Consider the following 21,899-nt stretch of genomic DNA (forward strand, 5'->3'; position numbering starts at 1 on the left):
ACAGCCATTCCTTCCCCCAGCAACTCCCAAAGCTTCAGACCACACATTTTTTTCCCTTACCTCTGGGTGTGTTGCTGATCCAACAGAGGCCAGAAGATCCAGCATTGCAAGCATAGCACCAGGGTGAATAATGACTGCATCAGAGCTTTGTATGGATGTGGGTCCTGTCTGGAGTTTCACATCAGCTATATTTTTCTGAGGGCAAACAGGAGGTGTTGAAACAGAATGATATGTGTGCCTGCAGGACAGAAAACATCCCATGGTTACAACACCCAGCTACTATAAGCTCTGCATTTTTCAAACAGCTGTAAAATTATATTGGCCTATAGATGTTACTCCCTTTTCCTTTCTCTTCCCTCAGTTAGACAAGTGTTCCTCTTCTCAAACCTTCTGGGCATGTTTCCCTAAAGACAGCCTGGAGAGGTTTCAGTATCTCAACTTTTCTTGAATTTGGAAGTGTCTTTCCCAGGTGCTACATGGTTTCAAGAATTAAGAGATTGTTTTTATTGCCTCCCTCTTTTCATTCTAGTTGCAGAGGTGGCACACAACAACTGCAGTGAGCAACCTACCACTGCTCCTGTTCTCTGGATGTGTGTCCCCATTTGCTTTTCATTAACAACTGGTTATGAAATGTACTATCACAAAACTCCCAGCAAACTCTAATCAGCCTAGGGGAATAGAAAGGTGGTCTCTGTGCTCATGCCAGCAATCTGTATGTTCTCAGTCCTTCCATGACTGCTACAGCCATTTGGTTTTACATGAAGATGCTTTAGTCTGACCCAGGGAAAAGAGGATTTGACACACTGACTTAGAAGCAACCACTGGTGCTGAGAAATGCAGACATGTTCTTCATTGAAACTCCTGGAGGTATCAGTTTGATGCCACTTTTCTTTCAGCAAGGATTTCAACACACAAACAGCATGAGCAGCTTACTGAACATATGCTTTCAAGATGGTGCTTTAGAAGCAAAAGTGAGATTGAAAGACTCAGGCTCACCACAAAAAAAAAAAAAAAAAAAAAAAGAAAACCAAAACACACAAGAAACCCCCAAAAGAAAAAAACTCACAAACCCAGGACAACCCCAACCCAAATCGCCATAGCCCACAGTATTTATCATATGCTTATGTGTAAGAAGAAATAGAACAAACTCTGTGTAAGAAATTTTTATGATCACATATTGTCCTTTGTTTTACAACTGAATACAACAAAACAAGAAGAGTTTCTTCTTATCATATCAGTTGAAAGAACTATTTTCCTCTCTTCTGTTCTCAGTGACAGAAATTTACTCAAACCCTGACCCTAGCACAAGTTAAGACTTTGAGACTGGCTGTTCCTCACCCTCTAGACACTTCCAACAAGGCAACCCCTTTGTCCTGGGAAAAACAGGACATAGATGGCAAATGAGGAAGGCTGCAAACACAATTCTGCCCTAAACACAGCCATCAAGCCCAATCCCCCAGCAAGAAACACATCTATGGGGGAAAGCTGAGACATCGGATTATTCAGCCTAAAACAGGACAACAGGAAGCACAGCACAATCTTCTGTGCTGGCTGGAAAACTGGTTCAATAAATAATGTTCCAATAAAAAGGTTCCTACTGAAAAGCTTTATGGCAAATCAGCAAAAACTTGGCATCTGAACAACCCAAGAGTACTGTTCAAAAGAGAGTTTTTAAGAAAAATTAGATTACCAATGCTTTACTCATTTAGCTAATGCTTACAGGAAACAGAAAGTAATATGGCAATTCTACTGAAACCAATTGCTAAGAAAAAGATCTCCCTAAATGAATTTTTCTAGTGTTTTTTACCAACCCTTAAGCCATTAATTTTCTAAACTTCTCTGTCAGCGCCACCACTTATGGAAACATCTAGCAGGTAAGAAAGGCTTCGTTGCTGCTTTTAAAATGAATGGAATTAAGAACAGTGTAACAACTGGTAATACTATCACAAAGAGATGTTATCTCAAGCCTCTGCCCCGACTTACTGCAGAAACTGGAATACAGGCAATTGTTTCTCATGCATCCTAAAAGCACTGCTCTTCATCTGAAGCAGAAAAGCGCACCCTCTTTCCAATGTCACCTTGAGCATCTTAATGCAAATTTTACAGGATGCAGTTAAAAAAACTAAATATCCATTTATATTTAAGAATTCTCGTAAGTCTAGCAAAAGTCCACTCCTTAAGACATTCTGTCCACTTTTAAGTACAAATTTTACTTTTAAGCACACTGATCTGCACTATCACGTTCACCTTGTTACGTAAATTATGAGGTTAAGACATGGTAGGACACAGAGAACATGACAATAGCATTGCTCACTGTCAGCCACAAGCATAAATATGATCTTGGTCTCAAACCACCTGCCTGCAACATTCCACACAACTGAACAGGCAATACAGTCCAGATTAGGCTTCCTGTCAGCAGACTAAGTAAATTTTTTTTTTAAAGCATATATTATTAAAAGTTTTTCACGTAATTTAAAAATACCTTCTATTTTTAGTTTTTCCATATACATATACAAGGAGAATTTGTATCAATTCAGGAGGGGAAAAAAACCAATTTGTAAAGATACCTTTACACAGGAAAAAGAAAAGTGATCTTACAAAATCCTTCCAAAATTTTAATTAAATGTTATAGTTCTATGGGTCAGGGTAGAACTTGCAATAAATTAATTTAGCCATACATCCATAGTATTATATGCCTCCTTTGAGGAAGAAGAAAGAAGAAGCAGCAGATAAAGGAAAAAGGCAGTGTACACAAGATGACATGCATCTGTATGTCTAATCTAATTTAATAAAATATATAATTTCAGAGAAATAAATTAATTAATATAACTTTAGTTATATAATTAACTGTAATTAATGATGAAAATTACAACAGCATTTTGATCTGGAAAGAAGTTTACTGTAGATAAACCCTCTGCATATCGTTCCCCAAGAGTGATTACTACGTAAACTTTTTAAAAATAATGGCTAAAAAGTCTAAGCTACATTCTATTCTCTACTTTACCCTGTCAGGACCAAAATATCCCCAAGAAAAAAACAGAAAAAAAAGAAAGAGAGAATGCTTATTTCTGCTAAAATTTCCAGCATTCAAAGAGTGGAAAAAGCTGTATTTCTTGATTCAAACTGCACAGGTGTGGAAGAACAATGCATTTCAGGTAACAGGGAGGACAGCCATGTACTGCCATCCCAACCCATGCTGCAGGAGTCCCACCTACTCTGCTTCCATAAGGGAGAACACTTGGAGGGCAGCACTCCACAGGGAAATACAGCTTTGAGACATGTCTGAGAGAGAATATTAGCATATCAGTGCATCTAAAACTATTCTAGACTGTGTGAGAAACCAGTACTGTGCTATTTTTGTTTATAAGAATTATTTGTGTGCACAGTGTCTGCTTGCTCTTTTAGCCAAACAACAGAGGGCTCTCCCTTAGGCTTCTATCTTACAAGTCAAAAGGCAGAAAACCAGGCCACAACAAGGGAGATCCCAGGGATGCAAAGCAAAGGAGACAGAAAACAATAAGAGAAGAGCAAACACTTCTCTGGGAAGAGTCAACTTTGACAGAATTTGACTGTATCTGACATTTAGGAGGAGAAAAAAAAATAATATTGGACTACAAACCCCAAGCTGCTTATTTTTGAAAGCAGAAAGATCACAGCCACTGGCACCGAATTCACTAGGAATGACAAACATGATGCTGTGAGAAAGCAGACAGCTGTTCAAACAGACTTTTTGGAATGCCTAGGGTTTTTTTTTAATTTAAAACATGCTTTTCAGAAAGGATCTGAAAGTCACCCAAGCAAGCATGATCGTTCTTTCTGTCCACTTTTACTTTGAGTCTTACACCATTTGTAAAAATCCAAAGGCTTTTTTTGTTTGTGAAAATCCATTTCAAAAGCACTTAACCCCAGCAAGTACCTACATTACTGTACTGGAGCTTACCTGAATTGCTGAAAGCACCCCACAGGGATAATGACTTTTTAAACTACCCAATCTTTACCTTGGGCTTTCAAGCAACTGCTTGCATTTTCAGTACCACAAAAAAACCCAAGGGAAGCCTAATGTATCTATTCATATATAGCTATATTTATATTTTAATTTCCAGGCTGCGTCAGCCACCCATCTGGCAGTCTTGTTCATCACACCCTGGAATCAGCTCCTGTTTGGCAGGCACGGCTTGGGTTCTGCTGCAGGCCTTTGCATAGCTGTGTGTTTGAGTAATTCAGTGAACCTGAGCAGCCCTGCCACCTACACCTGGGAGAACAGCAGAACGTAGCAAAGGGATGGGCAATCTGCAACACTAGAGCTTAATGCAGGGCTGAAGCTGTAAAGAGCCTCCACAGGACACCCTGTTTTCTCACATGTTTCTTCAAAGTAAATGACAGGAAAATACTTTGGCAGCTAAGGTTGTTCTCTGTAAACCATAATGTTTGTTCTTAAATGCCTCAGTGTTAGAAAAGAAAGGAAATTACAATCAAGAGGTTCTGGGTTACTGGGCCTTTGTCCAAGGGTTACTTGCCTTTGTCCAAGCCACCCCTGTAGAATACCCAGGTATGACTTGGGTAACATCACTCAGTAAAGAAAAAAGGTTCTCTTTATTAACCTGCTTTAGTATAAACATTCCTTTCAAATCAGTTTCCAAAAGCATCTTTGGTTGTTTTCCTTTGCAAAATATTTTACATTCCAACCATGAAGCTTGATGGCCTATCTTAAGCAGCATATCACTCAATAATGATCGTATTTTCTACACATGGCACCTGCATGTCAGATAAGCCTGTGTCTTTCAAATGCCTTTTTAGTTCTCAAAAGCAAATCTCTGTCTAACTTCCATCTGTAGATAGCAAAGGGCTGCTCCCTTCCCTGGGGACTCCAGGAAATTTTTTTTTCGCATTTGCACAAACCTGTAAATAACACAGTTCACACAATAACCTTTATTTAAAAAAAAATATTAAGTCTACCAAATACATTAAGATGCATGAGAAAAGACTGTAGCTTGGGAGTGAAAGCAGGTGCTTGGATTCCTGAATTGGGCCATTTGTGCTTTCTTTCCAAACCGTTTAATTCAGCACGTCTCCACATGATTTGGTAGTCAAGTACTGACAGGTTCATTCTTTACTTTTTATTCTCTGCAATTACTAACAAATGAGCACCTTTACAAGCATCCGCCTTCCACCAAAAGTAAGCTTTCTTGAAAAATTAGTCAGGAAAAAAGAAATCCTGCTGTATTCATTGATGCACTAGCACAGTCTGAAGCCCTTTGAACTGTTCCTGAGAGTGTGATATATACCTCCCTTAGATAATTTCTTATACTAGGCTTTATTTGGTTCTGAAACACAAGCCTAACTTTAGGTGCTATGGGAATCTGGAGACATCTCTAATCTCATCACTGCCTAGGATTCACTATGAAACATGCCTTTACATTTTTTTATCCAGTAAACACACAAGTGGAAATGCACTCCTCAGAATAGCAATTGAAGAGAAACATCCCTCCCCCAAAACAAAGAAACACAACAGCAAGAGAGAAAAACTGGAAAGGAGATCAGCTTCTCTTTGAAGGGTCGGTACCTTTTCCTGGACAAAGCTGGCGTACCCCAAGGAGAGGGGAGAGAAGTCTCATTTGTCAGGCAAGGAGGGATCTGTTCTGCACGACTACAGACAAAACAGACAGGGGTAGGACAGAGAGGTTAGAGAAGAAACCAGAGGCCATAAGCTTGTTAGTTTTACAAAAGCACCAATAAAATTGTTACTTGGATCCACCCTTCAGAAACAACACGGATGACAAAGGACAAATTGAACAACAGCCTCAGGTGAACACACAGACATGCAAAGTGAGCACAGGTCTTGTGGTGTGACTCTGCATTGCTTGTTCAGTGCTCTGCTGAGAGTTACTGATACCAGCAAAGCAGAACATCTTTCAATGTTCAACAGCAGAAATTCAGAGGAGAAAGTAAAGCTTCAGTAAATTAGATATAACCAACAGGAATAAGAAATAAAGTCAATGTAAATTCAATAATGAATGATGAACAGAAAATTTAAAGAAGAAAAAAATCACTGAAAATAACAGCCAAAAAAAAAAGGGAACTTAGTGAGGTATCTTATGCAACATCACTATGTGATTTACTTACTCCATTGTTTCCTCATTATCTACTGTTGGCCAGTGTCAACTTCTACAGTATGAGTAACACACTCTTAATACAAACTTTCCTCCTGCTATCTGAATGCTTTCATAACACTTCAAAATGAGATCAATTAAACTGATTTCTGAAGTTGGCTTTTTGGTGAATGTGTCAGTATGTGTGTGCATATTAGGGTCATTTTTTTGTTGATTTGTTAGTTAAAATTTTCATTAAAGAAAAGAAAAGCACAAAGATCTCTTGCTTGGGGGCAAGATGGCCCATCTTACTATAACAGGGTCACATACATTCAAAGGCTGGGGTATAAATAGCTTAAAGGTCCCAGATACAAAGGTTAGGTTTGTGTTTCATGTTTTGTACTCTAAATTGTGGCAAAAACTACTTTAAGACAAGCCAATCTTCAATACATATTTCATAAAGTTTTGTTGTCATTTTAAACCCTTAAAACACACTACTGTTCATTTTGAGTCTCATTACAATTTAAATTCAAGTCGTTTCACTCTGGGAGTGTTTCCCAGTTAAATTTTAAAAAACCAGTAATTTACAGACTACCTAGAACTTTAAAGAACAAGCAAAACCATGTAAAAAAAGATGTTCATCTTATATGCTAGCAAGGAGAAAAAGAGGCACAGGGGAGGCCCTATCATCTCTAACACTACTTGAGAGATGGTCATAGCAATAGAGTGTCCACTTCTTCTCCAAGGTAACTAGCCAAAAGGCAAGAGGAAATGGCCTCAAGTTGAACCAGGGGAAGCTTAGATTTGATATTCGGAAAAAAAAAATTCACCAAAAGGGTTATGAAGCATTGGAACAGGCTGCCCTTGGATGGAGTTGAGTCATCATCCCTAGGGGTCCTTAAAATATATGTAGATGTGGCACTGAAGGACATGTTTAGTGGCTGATTAGTAGTGCCAAATTTACAGTTAGACCTGATCTTAAGAGTATTTTCCAACCTAAATGATCCTATGTTTTTAAATTAATCATGGTATTCTTAAATCATTTAAAGTTCCATATCAAATGAGACATGAAGTTAAGGTATGACATTCAACAACCAAATTTTCATTTCACTCAGTAAAAGCATAAAAATATAGTTTTTCTAATTATGATAATGCAACCTGTCAGCCTATCAACCAACAGGTTGCTTCAACACATCAAATATAACCATGAACTGATATCTCTATATTAACTGCTGCCACGATAAAAACATCCAACATCACAGAGAATGCTGTACACTCTGGAGAACACCAGCAAGCTAAGTCATTATGTGGTCAGATGTTGACACCTTCTCCTCCTCTCAGCAGAGTGAAGGAAGAAGTAGATTAAAATAGAAATACAAAAGCAATGAAGGTATCAGAAGAGAACTATTCTGGGGAACACTGATGTGGGGCAGGCAGAGAAGATGAAAGAAAAGGAAGAGAAAAAAAGCAAAGGTCATACCTGTCAAAAGAATCTGTTGCTACCTTGTAGAGGTAAATAAAAAGTTTGCTGCAGTGTCTAAGAGTAGGTGACACAGAATCCAGGGATATTAGGTCATCGTCCAAAAGCCTTTGAAACAGTTGTGTATTTGAAGGGAAGACATTCAAGGGACTTATTTTCCTCAAGTCTGAGAAGCAGCCAAGTAATCGAACAGCATCTGCCAGTTTTTCATACTGGATCTCTGTCTTGAAGAAGTGAGAGTTGGCTGGCTCATAGCGCATAGCTGCAGTCAATGTGCAGAACACAGTGTGAAGCAGTTCAAACACTTGGTTCTGGTTTACTTTTTCCCAGCCATTCTTAGGTGGTGAGCACAAAGATCTTTCCATGGCAACAAGTAAAGATGTGACGTACACAAATCCACCGACTTTCCTAAAAACAGTTCTTGTGCGGTGACTCTCCCTCAGCACCAAGAGTAGAGCCTGTGGACAAAACAATCAATCAAAACAGGGAAACAACAGCAACAACAAGCAGCAGCAGCATTACAAACAGCCTGGGAAAAGGTAGGAACATTTTTGTTCACAAAACATCACTGTGGTAGTAAAATCCTCGTGTCACTTGTCAGAACTTGGTAATGCCTGAAATCTCTGAAGGTCAACTTTTACTACAAAAATTCTGAAACTCAAAAGTTTACAAAATAAATAAAAATATAGGGGGCAAAGTAGAATATTAGAATATTTATTTAGAAATAAGAAATTATCTTCCAACAGAAAAGACCTGACCAAGCCCAGAATGGAACCCAAAATTGCCAAGTAATTCTCTTAGTGACTAGATGGAGAGTATTTCTGTTAGAAAGGAATCTTCTCTGCCATCCCACTTCACAAACAATTTCAAACAAGAGAAGGCAAATTACTTCTTTCAGCAATGAGAATTCCAAACCTTGGAGCATCCTAACAGTCTCCTAGAAATCAACAATGTGGAAGCACCTGGCAGCTATGAATCCACAATGAAACTCAAATATAACAACTCAGTTAGCAAATCCAGGCAGTAGAAATCAGCCAAATATGCCCACTTATTTTTAGCTTTCCTCTATAAATCTCTGAATTGAGACTGAGACTGTATTTTAAGAGTTGCTTCTCAAAAGTAAGCCGTAGAGAGAAACGAAAGGGGATAAAACCTTATTTGCTGAACAAATAAATGCAAAGCCATGGTATAAACAGCAGAAAATACATGGACTTAGGTACTAGAGAATAATACTCATTATCTGTGAAATCAGGGGGTGGAGAAGCCCCTCCATACAGCCAAAAACATATGCAAAGGATACCTGTCATGGGAAGTTTGACCCACGTGTGAATAAAGAAGAAAAAGTCTCCCTAGAGAAAGCATCATAAACAACAGAAAAATGTTACTGATACAGAAAAATAGGCCAGAGAGAATCTTCCATGACTGAAAGTTTACTTCTTCAGAATCAAGCTGTTTTTTTAAGCACTCAGAAGATGGGTAGTGAAATAGCAAGACTGTCGTTCCTCTGAAGGCACTATCTCCTTTCTTGACAAACTTGAACAAACAGTAAGAGACACATCACCACACTGTTCTGGGCTGTCAGTTCCATAACCAAAACTTCTGAGAACAGCATCAAGGGAGGACAAGTACAACAGGTCAAGAGAAAGAAATCCTGATTTTCTGTTAAATCCTCTGGGGAACTCCAATATCTTTTCTTTCCCCATAAGTATGGTGAATAACACATGCTCAAAAATTGCTGAAAACCTTCACAGACATTACGCAGTAAATGAATAGTTTTATTACTAGCTTTCCTTTGGGTCTTTTGGAATAATATGAAGATGTTCATCTGCCAGAGAAATACTACAGCTCCTTTGAACAGAAATTAACCTTGATGTCTGAGTTGTCTTCTTTAAGACTAATTTGCTTTCTACTATTTGCCTCAGCTTTTCTACCCTAAAATAAATCAGTATTTTGTCAATTTAAAAAATAACATTAGCTACTCTGAGGAGAAATTGTGGGTCTAGATTAGCAAATGAAACACTTAATACAACGGGAAACAGACAAGAGTTTTCTTGCTTCTTCCTCCACTCCCAGCCTTACTTTCTTACTATTCCATTATTTTGCTTAAGCAAGTTCTTCAGCTTTATCTTCTACTATGATCACTACAATTTGCATTTATATTAATTATTTCAGCATTCATAGATACAAATTGGTAAAATAAGATGCCACAGAAAATGCAAGCCAGAGCTAAAAAATAAATGTATGTTACTTGCTTGCTTTTTTTTTCCTGTATGTATTCCCATTATTTTTAACTCAGTAAGACCCCACCAGGGGAAATTGTCATAACTGTAGAACCTCATTTTCTATCCACAAATATGATGATGCTAAAAACATATTCACTAGCCTACATCTCCAGTTCTGAAGCTTACCATGGATATAGATGGCAGAAAGGAAAAATAAAACCATGGATCAAATATATGTGTTTCAACTTCAGAGACAATCCACATACTAAGCAAACACCACCCATCCAATCCAGCTCAATCCAATGCCCTTCTCAGTGTTTTCTCTCTTGGAACCACACTGTAGGGGCAGGAGTGCAGAAGAAGAACCCTTCACCTACCCTCAGGATGTCAGTTTTGAGCTGCAGCTCCGTAGGTGGGGCCGAGTGCATCAGCCCCAGCAGGGTGCCCATGTCATCCTCTCCACTGGGGGACAGCACCAGCTGCTGGATGATCATCAGCGCGTGCTGGCGGCACTGCGGGTACTTCACAATGTTGTGCACGCACCTGGCGCCACCAAACTCCCTGAAAATGCCTGCTCAGAAACAAGGTGGCAGAGTAAGCACTTCAACAGCAAGCAAAATATAACCAGTGGAAAATAATGACAACAAAACAACACCAAAGGTGTTAATTTTCAGTTCTACAGAATGAAGGGCAGAGTTTTAGCTCTATGGATGTGTAATGATTTACTACTATTTTTCCTCCTCTAACACAAACAAAAATAGAACTTCAATGTCTTCTGACAAAATTTTTCACTAAAGGCATTGTGTACAAGGATGGAGGTCAGCTCTAAGAATTTCCTCAATAATTCTGTTTCTCCAACAGCAGTTACTCTTTACAGGCTAGAGGTCAAAGGGTCTCAGGATGAAATAAAAATGTACCAAATCCTCCGTGTTTTGTGAAGACCATATACTGTTCTGGTTTAGGGTAGTATTATCTTACATTTAGTAATAACCTAAATGCAATATTAACTGAAAATATAACTGGGATGTTTCTGGACATGAGCACTGGTTGAGAAGTGGTTCAGTCTATCCACATCATTTGTAAGATTCTGCAGATTTTTTGTGGCAGGACCTATCCCTGTAGAGATTAAGCATAAGTCAAACTAAGTTTTTCAAGTTTGCTGGTTACTGCGATAACCAAAAGTTATATGAAAATTGATTCTGAAAGCATTACAAACCCCAAAGTGTATATATATGGCATATATAATGTGTGTTTAGTACAGTGTCAGCACCTAGAGCATTGCTCTTACGTTAATTACTGAAGATGAAAACTGACTGGGGAAATGGATCAATGCTGTATTACTGCATCAAAAGGGATAATTTTCCATGTGATGATAAACTCAAAGAGCAGTTTAAATGACCAAGTTCAGGATTAAAAAGTTGATAAGTTGTTTCCCTCTAACATATATATATACATATATATATATACACACAGACATGAATACCACTATCCATTTCCTGCCTCCTGCTTTCTCTGATGTCCTTTGGATCAGAGATGGATTCAGTGCAAAAGGAGAGACCTCAGACCTTGAGACAGATGAGCTTGTTGCACTCCTTCACAAGTAAAGCCCATCTCCTTTCTGGTTTTCATAGAGACTGGGATAACATTTTATGTTTCTCCCACTCTTCGTGTAGGTTCTCAACTATCCAGCAAACCTGTGTGGGTCTGACATCCAAACTTCCTGTTGAAATGTAGTTGGCAGTTCTGCAATACTCTGGAAAGCTTATCAGAGACTGGTTTAAGATCAGACACCAAGCACTGAGTGTGGTATGAATCACTGCAAGGCTGTGCCTACTTATGTTTCTGTGATGACCTATAACCTCTGCTGGCCTCTGGATACAGCACCACTGCACTCACATCAGTGGCCAAACTTTCTGAGAAATAGTTTCTCAGCTCCTCCTGTATGCTCTGTCCTGCTCCAGAACTGGGAGAGCTACTGATGAAATGAGGCCCTTGAACTCTCCAAGATGCCTCAGAAAGATCATCTGTGGCATCATGCCAAAGTGCCAATGTCTTTTACACTCCTGCTGTTGCTTCTCCAGTGGATATTCAGATATGAAATCAGTCCTGAGAAGCAGCAAGGAGGTCCTGATGGCTGGTTGATGCTTCCTAGGTGAGGTCAGGAATGCCATCTAACAGCAGTCAAGGGTTTGTTGCACGGCAGGTGGATGCTACCACAGTCTCAAAATCACTAAATCTTGGTTAATGAACTATAATACAAAACTGCCTTACATTTACAAAAGGACAACTGTAACAGAGCCCTGTGTGTACATACTGACTGGGAATAACTCTTTAATATAAATGAAAAAACAACTTTAACTAAAGGTACAGGCATTACATTATGTAGACACGACACTGTGAACACTGAACTACATTTCTAATTATGTGCTTAAATTTTTGAATATCCAAACAGTCTTACAAGCACTACCATGAATTATTATAGATCTGTTGAAGAGTGATGGGGTCTGGTGTTTGCCTTCAAGTAAACAATATGAAAGAAATTTAAGTTAAACACTATCTTGTTCTCCTTATGTTATGCACTCTAGGCTATGCTGTCTATTCTCTTTGCTAGGAAAACTTGGCCAGAGAGAACGTGTATTTCAGTGTAGTTGAATACTGGCCTGAAGATAGAAAATCAAGACATGATTTTCTTCATACATATCTTGACAACAATCTCTTCACTCACCTGCATTTGTGTTTGATCCTTGTAGTAGTACTGTCAGGGTCTCCATAACCAATAAAGCCAGCTGCTTTTGGTCCTCAAATGAACTATTTCTTGAATCCACTACAAAAAAATTTCAGAAGCTAAAGTCATAGAAAATATCACTCTTTTCAAAGATGTTTCTCAATACTGTCCACCAACACTTTTACTTTATTTGCTTCCCCAGAGAGCATGCAGCCCCACCATTTTCCAAAGCAAGCTGTGATTTAGTCTACACATGCATTCCTGGGAAAGCTGAACTATGAATCATACAGAAAGTTAATTTTATAAAGACAGTAATATAAACTGAGGTTTTAAAGCACTGTGAGCTCCACTGTGAGTGCCTGACATTGCAGCTATTGTTTCTTCGACCCACAAATGACACCAGTTGAAGATTAACTGCATCTGCTCTTGTTCAGTTTTCAGTACCTGAAAAGAGAAATTCCGCACAAAGCCCACAAAACTACACTCACATAATTACAGCAAACGCGCTGATTGCTTAACAGGTGTGGCAGACCAACACTGCAATTGGCACAGTACACACAGAGAAAGACTCCAGGAAAAACAGTGGGGGTTTGGTTATTTTAACTTACTCTAACAAAAAGTAAAACCCAACACAAGGACATGTGCACCCAGGTAGCACCCTCATTAGATGACATCCATTTATTTACAGGAACATAAGAACTGACGTGTTTTCCAATGGAGTTGAAGGGAACAAAGCTTTCCAACTAACCTACAGCTATCACTCACTAATGAAGCCTCATACAATTAAATCCAGGTGAAACATCCAGCAGTTATGGTTAAAAATTAAGTGTCATTGATGCACACAAGCTTGACTGCAGTTTGAATGAAGAATGCAAAAAAAATTGTCTGTCTGTGCACGTAGGCTCCTATGGCACGTGGCAGAGCCTGCCTTGGAGGCCTAGTAGCTAGAGCTTATCTGGGATGCTCCAGTCTGGAGACAACTCATCTTCATTTATTTTTTTAATGCTTAGAAAAATGTAGACCCAGCTTATAAAAAAATCTCCTATTAAGAGCTCAGATATGCACTCTATAGAATTTTTTCAAATCTGGGGCTAAACATGAAGTTACAAAGTACCTTTTGTTAGGAAGAACATTGATGGTATGCATTGTCCCTATACTTTTTTCACATTAAGTAACAAATATTGAACCAGTACATCAAAAAATCATTTACAAAGGAAAATATGAGCTCATACTACTTTGCATTCATACAGCATCATTCATTAAAGTTAGCCTCGAGCTTCTCTCAAGAAACTGAGAGAAGCAATTCCAATGAGCTTTCAAGATGGCACAGCAATCCTCAGCAGAATTCAGGCCTTGAGGTACATGTTCAGACTCTCTCATTTCTCCTAAATGCAAGACTTCACTATTTCCAGCCAAAAAAGACAAGAATTAGAAAAATGGAAATGGACACATTACCTTGATCATTCAGTGCCTGAGTGGGATCTTTCAAAAGGGCTGCATATTTATGAAGAAGATTTACCATCACCTCCAGAAGCCCCACTTCCCTGAAGACATCCTTAAAGATGTAATCATGACGAGTGAACTTCAAGAGTGTCTTCATGGCAATGATGCTACACTGAAAAGAAGTGCTGGATTTTAAAAGGATGCTCACACTGATCAGTTCTTTACAGGGTATGTAATTCAAGCTGAAGACAACCAATTCCAGCATCTCAAAGTATTTGGTCTGCACTTCTGGAAGTTTCGGAATTTTCTCTGCAAACTGAGACAATGTGTGCTGTGATTCCAAAATGAAGTAGTTGGCACTGTCCGCCATATAAATATTCGTGATGGCATCAAGGATGATTTGTGCTAGATAGTTGGTTTTTGCTCTCAAAAATGCATTCTGGAGGACAGAAAATGCTTGAATATTCCTCACACTATGACCTAAATCAGGAAATAAAGTGGGATGGGAGGAAAAAGGAAAGAGAAAAATTCTTAATCATCGTAAACAATGAATGCACTTATTAATAATGATCCATGCATTTTAATAAGTAGGAATAAAATAACAGGGTATGATGGTCACTTTTAATAAAAACATCGTTAAAATTAATTTCAAAAAAGCCTCTGCACATGCACTTACACTGTGAATTCCACAACCTACTATTCTTTAAGATGGCATCTTAATACATATTTGGTAGTAAGAGTTTATGTAAGCAGCTAAAGATGCTGATCAGAGATAATTTCTTTAAAATAGATAAGTACACTGATTTAGTGTTAAAATGTACATGAGATACAGTCCTAGAGACAAAACAAAGCCTGCTCAGGATGTACCCACACCATAGGAGAACTCATTATAGCAACAGTGATACATTCTATGTTCTGTAATGCAGAACACAGCCCTTGCAGCTGGGAATAAAAAAGCTATGGCAGGGTCCAGTACTATTAACAATTAAGGAATTAAAACACAGGGAAAGAATTGTAAAGCATAAAGTAGCTATAATATTAGCACACAAATATCTCACAGCTTTAAAGCTCAGTCACATTTCTATTGTAAGTACCTTCAAGTTCACTGATATCTCATTCACTTAGCTAAAGAATGCATCATTTATGAGTGTGCCCCAAAATTTTCTATGGGCAAATATTATTCTTATTCTACTCAAAAGATGCCTTAAATTCAACTTTTTAAACTTCTGTAGGAAAAGTACAAGACACAGTGGACAGATCCCACGATACAGAAAACAACTAATGGTAAAACATAACCAACAAAATACACAATCAAGAGTGAGAACTTTAAAGACAATCTAAACAAAGCATTTAGGATGTTTTAACAATAAATTTTTTTTTCCAATAAAGGTATATGCAAACTTTTAACCTGATTTAAAAACCCTTTCATAAACAAAAAAATCTTATTTATTATGTATTCTCTATGGCACACTACTCTCTTCATTTTTGTAAACTAAGTTGTCCAACTGAACAGTAAATTCAATTATCTTCATGCCTAGCCTCCCCACCTTCCATTTCAGTATTTCTCCAGAAGGCAAGAGAAAGCTCCCTAGTAAAAGAACATTGGAACAATTTCACATCTGGAAGAATATTAGTTACATTATAACACAGTTGTTCCTAAAAGGCCTTATTTGCATGCTTTCCTTTATTATGAAAATGTTCAAATGAGGGGATTTAGAGCTTCTTAAATGTGACAGGAACATAATAGTTTCAGATACAACTATTAATATTCTAACTTAGTATCAACAATTGTTCCAGGCAATCAAGTAGATTAATAAATTATTTTTGATTATTAGGAGGACCCCTGAAAAAACCAAATTCTAACCAGCTTTTCAGAGTTCAGGAACTAAAATTATTTAAATGGAAATAACTGAGAAATTAGTAAATTGAGAAAACAAAGTCTTCATAAAAAGACAATTTTCCAACATTATGAAAAGCAAGTAAAAGGAACAGAGATGTCCTGACAAACACCACAAAGTTCAAGAAAAGCAAGTAAAAGGAACAGAGATGTCCTGACAAACACCACAAAGTTCAAGAACTCTTTTGCAGATTGCAACAGACCATGGTTTTCTCATAATATTGTATCAGACAAGCTGATTAACCAAAAAAAAATATTATCAAAACATGAAGAAATTAAACTCTTGAGTGTTCACCTTCTTTCTCCATTTAGTGCAAAAGAAAAACAATTCCTAAGAACAATGAACTCTCCCTCCATACCAGAGAATGGAAGTCACTGTCCAAGGAACCTAGGATGTATATTCATTAGTCTATAAATCTGTAAATAGAATCCTAGAATAAACTTTTCTTGTGCAGTGGTATATCTCATAAAAGTTCAAAGTAGCTCCACAGTCACTATTAAATTCCAAACTCCTTAGTTACATAGAAGACTAACCTGAATTTTAAATTTATGAACAGGATATGAAACCTAAGTTTATTTTTATACAACCCTTTCTCCCTCAAGACTTCCTCAACCTTATCTCCAAATTGTAACTGACTGGTTTCAAACACATCACAGATTTTATCACTCTGATCACAGTGGTGATGAAATCACAGATTTCAGCTCACAAGTTACACTTGCCTGAGCTGACAAAAGCTAAGAGAAAGCAAAGAGGAGAAGGGGAAGGATTTAACAATAAAAAAAAAAATCCCCAAAAAAAAGCAAACAACAAAAAAACAACAACAAAGAAAATCAAGCCAGCACATCAGCCTTTCATATCAATTTAGTAAGAGAGCAGCTTAAAACACTATAAATCAAATCAGTGCATCTCTCCAATAAGATAATCTCTTCAAATCTCCACGTAGAAAACTGTCAGCTCTGCAGTGAAGAGGCTGGACCTGTCCCCAAAGACAAAAGCCCTAAGCTTTCTTCTTTGGGTACCAACCCCAAAATAAAATACTTGAGACCAAAATAACTGAGTATTTGATAGAGAATCTTAGGTAAAGAAGTTAGACTTAGTTGCAAAGGGTTTGTCCAATACACAGCTGGCTCTGCATCTTGTCACTTGCACTTAGAACAACAAAAAAGTAAACAAAGAGAGAAAGCAGACTCACCTTTGCCTGCAGGCTGTGGGACTGCAAATCCAGGCAGCAGGAAAGGTACTCCAGTGGTAACACCAGCTGGCTTTAATTCATTGACACCGTATGTTGTTAAGGAAGTTATCAAATTAACTAAGTCCTTCAAAGCATCCTTAGATTCAGCTTCTTTTGCCTGTTCTAACCTAAAGAAAATACAATAGGATCAAGTTAGCAGCACTAGTTTATCTGAACTCAAATCACTTCAGTAAGGTCTGGTTTATTCTATCAGTTTAGAGATTAATTTTACTGCCCGATTCCTGCAGTATTTTCCATGTCCATATGTCATACCATTAGATTATTCAAACATTGGACTTAAAAGAGCAAACAGTTATTTGCCATAGGAATTTACCTCATAGATCTCTTCTTGAACTCAACAGTCAGCAGAGAGACATGAAAAATTACATTAAGAATCCTCTCACAGACATGAAGATACTGTACAGGAAAGTATAGGATAGTCTGTAATTAAATAGATCTGCAATTAACTTGCTAGACTACATCTGCCACTTTGGGAGTGAATATTTTGTGCTAAGGAAAGGGTATCTTGGTAAAGGATAGCACTCTCAAGCACGGGATGAAGCACGCTCACTAGAACTACAAACTCTTACCACTTTGAACACAAGAGAATGGAAATGCTAACATCCCATTCCAACCATTTACTGACAGGAACACACCATCAGACCAAACCCTAAAAACTGACTCGGAATCCTAACACCATCCTCATTTTCCTGCTACTTCACCACAAATAAAATCATGTTTAATTATTTACTAACTGTAAACTGGGGTCCACATTCTTCTATAGACTCAGGCAGTACAAGCTGTTTTGCTTCTTGCTGACAAATGATTGTGGGAGCCCTTTACAAGCAGCTCATTCTGCATCCTCCATCTTCTTCTCAGGCAGATGTGGCTGAGGCAGGAACCTCCTTCAAACAAGAACCTCCTGCAAACAGTCACTACTACAGAAGCACAGAGCTCACCTATTATCATTCTACTAATCCTCCACATGCTCTGCCATTTCACATCATCCAGATGAAATTACCAAAGTGCTCCTCCTGCTCCCACAGATCTTCTGCAATTTCTTACTGAGCCACCTTCTTCACACATCCTTCTGCTTTTCCAGCTCCAAAGCCTTTCTTCTTTGCAGCCAGAGACCCAGTGTCCAGATTTCATACCCTCACATGACACGATGAGTTATCATCATAAAAGTGCCCCAGAGTGAACAAGTCTCTGTGGGCAGGTTTGAGCCAAAACAGGGAGAATACAAAACTGTGGTCCATCACTGATCAAGGCATGGGCTCATTTAAGATCACTGTTTCTTGAAAGGAACTATTTTCTTCTAGAAAACCCCCTCAGGAAGAAATGAGGATAACACATTCCTATGCCATTAACCTTTACTGATGTCACCTGATGATCCCAGGTGTCCTCCTTTTTCAATGAGACATTCAAATCCCTAGGCTTCCTATACCTTTGGCAGGGATCCCCCATTCTTTGATCTAAGCTTAGAGGAGAATTTGTTTAAAACACTCTATCTACAGAGAATCACTTTAGTACCTCAACATGTAACATGACAGCATGTTCCCCTCCTATTTCTCCTAAACTCTGGCTGACAGTTTCTGGAAAACAACTGCATTTGAATTACACTACTTTGAATTAATGCATTAGTGAATATAACATACTCCAAAACTCCACTTTTAGAACAAGAAAAATAACAATTCCTTAACAGGTGCTTTAGCTTTTGTGGCACCAAAGGTAACTTATGAGTAATTTTAAGTGTGATTAAAAATGTCAAATGCCATGTCTATGTCTGGTATCCATTTAAAACAAACAAAAATCCCCCTCGGAAGTATACAATGTAGTGGAAAATTTAGTTCAAATACTTGGGTTCCAAACCTCAACATACTAACACCAAAAACAGGGAGATAATATTAGCATTTCTCAGTAATAATGTCTTAAGCATCTTTGACCCAAATATACTTCCTAAGGTGTAACTTACAGTTACCAAGTATGTACCTTGGATTTGTAAAAATATATCTATTTTATATATATAACAGTAACAGCTAAGCATTCTTCTTCAGAACTTCATATTCAAACAAAACAACATAGACTGCCCATAGATTTTACACAAATAAAGCAATAGACATTCTTTTCTTTCTCAGAAAATTAAAGAAGTTTCTTTCATGGAAAGAAAAAAGAGATCATGGATAAATCATATACCAAAGGTTTTTTGGGCAGGCATTTTCATTACCATACTTTTTAATGCATTAGCAGCTTAGAAGTACTTTTAATTAGGAAAATAAAAACTATTCCCTCATAGGGTTCACCAGATTTACATATGGGATTTTTCATTATGATAACATGATAAGACTATATTTATAGAATTATTTAGGTTGGAAAAGATCATTGAGTCCAGCTGTTAACCCAATACAGCCAAGCCCACCACTAAACCACTCCCTTTTTGGAAAACAAAACCAACGCCAACCACTCAAAGATCACTAGTTGCAGCCAAAATTTTATGTTCTGGATTCTCTCTAAATATTTAGTACCAGTTTTTATAAGCAACTGCTATCTTTCCAAAACAAGAAACACTTAGTAATAAACCAGTACGAAACAGCAATAAGTTCAACAATGTAGTTTAATAAATGGAAAGAAACACAGAATTCAATGTTTTGGTCTTAATATCTTCATTCCATAACGATCTATAATCACTTATTGTTTAAACCTATTCATCTACTCTTTATTAAGAAAACTTTTTTTGAAAAATTCTCAGTGATCTGTCTGCACTTCTTCAAGCACTTTTGCCTACCTGAGGAGAAGGTCACAGAGGAAGTTGTATCCTTGCCATATCCTAAAATCATCCAACAACGTTTGGGATACATCACTGGAGTCTTTGAGAAAACAAGAAAGTCCAGCAAACATCTCAACTATTTCTAGGGGAGAAAGGTCATCAGACTGCTGCATGTTCTGGACACACGTGGACAAACATTCCTTTTCTGAAAAGAATTGCAGTGGAGAAATTTAGGATTTTACTGACATTAATGACAGCAAGAGCCATAACCAACATACAAAACACAGCAATAAAGTAATTTATTCAAGTATCTCTTGTCACAGAACACTTAATATTACTTGAAGATGAGAAGGATTCTCAAATGGCTTTGGATCAGAACCCTAATCTCTTTCTGCCAACCTCTTCCTCCCTTTTACAACCTTGACTATTGTAAGGAGGAAACTGTAGATAAATACTAATTTTTACCTAAAAAGTCCAACCAGATAACTCAACAAAATAAAAAGACAAATATGGCAACTGTAAGTAATTCTAAACCATATTTTTTCTTTTAAAACACAAAGTTATACAAAGCACTGACTTGAAGTGTTATTAAATCCATACATATAAACCTTTACACCATGTCATCTTATTCCTTCTCTGGCTGGCATCCATGAGACCTAGTTGCCTTGCCCTGTATACTTCTCATATTCCATCAGTTCAGTAGGTCAGTAAAAAAGTTTCCTCAAACCTATAGTGAGATTTTAAGTTGCACTCTGTTTTAAAGATGCTCCCTTCAATTATTTGCTATTTTAACTTTGCAGCACGCACAACACAAACACAAACCTTTCTAGCTAGACTGATAACATAATTTTCCAGAGGTTAAATCAGAGCATGAGAGCATGAAAGGATGCTCCTTTGCATATGATGAAATATCTTTTACTGAATATAAGTTGAGTCTTGTGACAGATGTTCTTATCTCTTAAGTCAGGTTCACTTTTTTAATCAAAAAGAAAGAGGCAATGCTGACTGCTTTTCTTTCTAAAACTCCATTTCACTTTTAAAAGAACCTAGAGTATCTTTTCACATGCCAGCTTCCCTCCTCTATGGACCAAGCCCATAGAGAAGCAATAATGGTAGCAACTGTAACACACCAAATGACAGTCAAAACTCCAGTTACTTTCTTCATTGCACTTAATAACAGCTTCACACATGTACATATACCTTCTACACTCATCAAAAGCCCACCAGAAGCCTATCACCTTTTAAGTCCTAAAAACACTCAACTGGTGACAATGCTGTGCTTTGAGTGACACTGTACATTCACAACTTTTTGACTGGAATTGGAAACACACTGCTAGCAGAAGAAAAAAAAACAGACTGAAATTTTCTCTGAAATATGTGAGAGCAGGGTGATGTATTCAATAAACCATCAATATAGAGCTTTGTAGCTACTTGCTTCTCAGGGTGTGAGCAACCCAAAATTGGGGGTTTCTTCTTTTCCAGCAGGTGTACACTGGTAAAATGTGTTAGGATGTTAGTTTACTCCAAGTCAGTCCAATTAAAAACTACAAATGCTTCCTGTGTTGCCCCTCAGTCTAAAGGCCTTAAATACAATATTAGAAACATATTTTATCAGATTTCTTACCTCAAGTCCTGCATACCTAAACGCTCATATGGTTTTCAATTAGTGCAAAAAGAATAATTTGTATGCAAAGCTGCTTCCAGGCAGCTAATATCCTCTCCAACACTGGTTTTCATCTGCAAGTTGTTGTCAACCAGCTTGGCACCTCCCTCTTTACCAGCTCCTTGCAAAGACAGATGATGACTAAAGTACTACTTTCATTAGCTACCAAAATCTGTAACCAGCTACACAAATGTCCCTGTACAGTTTCCATGCCAGCAACAGCCAGGATCTACTTGTCTTAAAAATGGACAAGGAGACAAACTGGAATGATTCTGGATGCTTCACTCATTTAGTGACTTACAGGCTGGATTAAGCCCATGAGATAACTTAACTTGGCCTTCAGCATGCCCAAAATCTTCAATCAAAAGCAAGGTAGGGAAG

The 21,899-nt window shown here is 37.7% G+C and overlaps 1 protein-coding gene across 8 annotated transcripts in view; it reads right to left on the reverse strand.

Moving 5' to 3' along the window:
• WDFY3 (WD repeat and FYVE domain containing 3) overlaps positions 1-21,899 on the reverse strand; it is a 151,576-nt gene that overhangs the window by 61,301 nt on the left and 68,376 nt on the right. For 7 of the 8 annotated variants that reach the window (XM_058025321.1, XM_058025320.1, XM_058025322.1 and 4 more), the window contains 8 exons: positions 19,874-20,060; positions 17,050-17,216; positions 13,972-14,439; positions 12,517-12,615; positions 10,169-10,362; positions 7,570-8,027; positions 5,564-5,647; positions 61-238 (listed from right to left, as the gene is read on the reverse strand). In XM_058025321.1, coding sequence (XP_057881304.1) covers positions 61-238; positions 5,564-5,647; positions 7,570-8,027; positions 10,169-10,362; positions 12,517-12,615; positions 13,972-14,439; positions 17,050-17,216; positions 19,874-20,060 — 1,835 coding nt within the window. The remainder of the gene's footprint in view (positions 1-60; positions 239-5,563; positions 5,648-7,569; positions 8,028-10,168; positions 10,363-12,516; positions 12,616-13,971; positions 14,440-17,049; positions 17,217-19,873; positions 20,061-21,899) is intronic. The other variant, XM_058025323.1, reaches the window with a different exon arrangement.

Source organism: Melospiza georgiana, chromosome 5 (assembly GCF_028018845.1).
Source record: "Melospiza georgiana isolate bMelGeo1 chromosome 5, bMelGeo1.pri, whole genome shotgun sequence".
Taxonomy (NCBI): domain Eukaryota; kingdom Metazoa; phylum Chordata; class Aves; order Passeriformes; family Passerellidae; genus Melospiza; species Melospiza georgiana.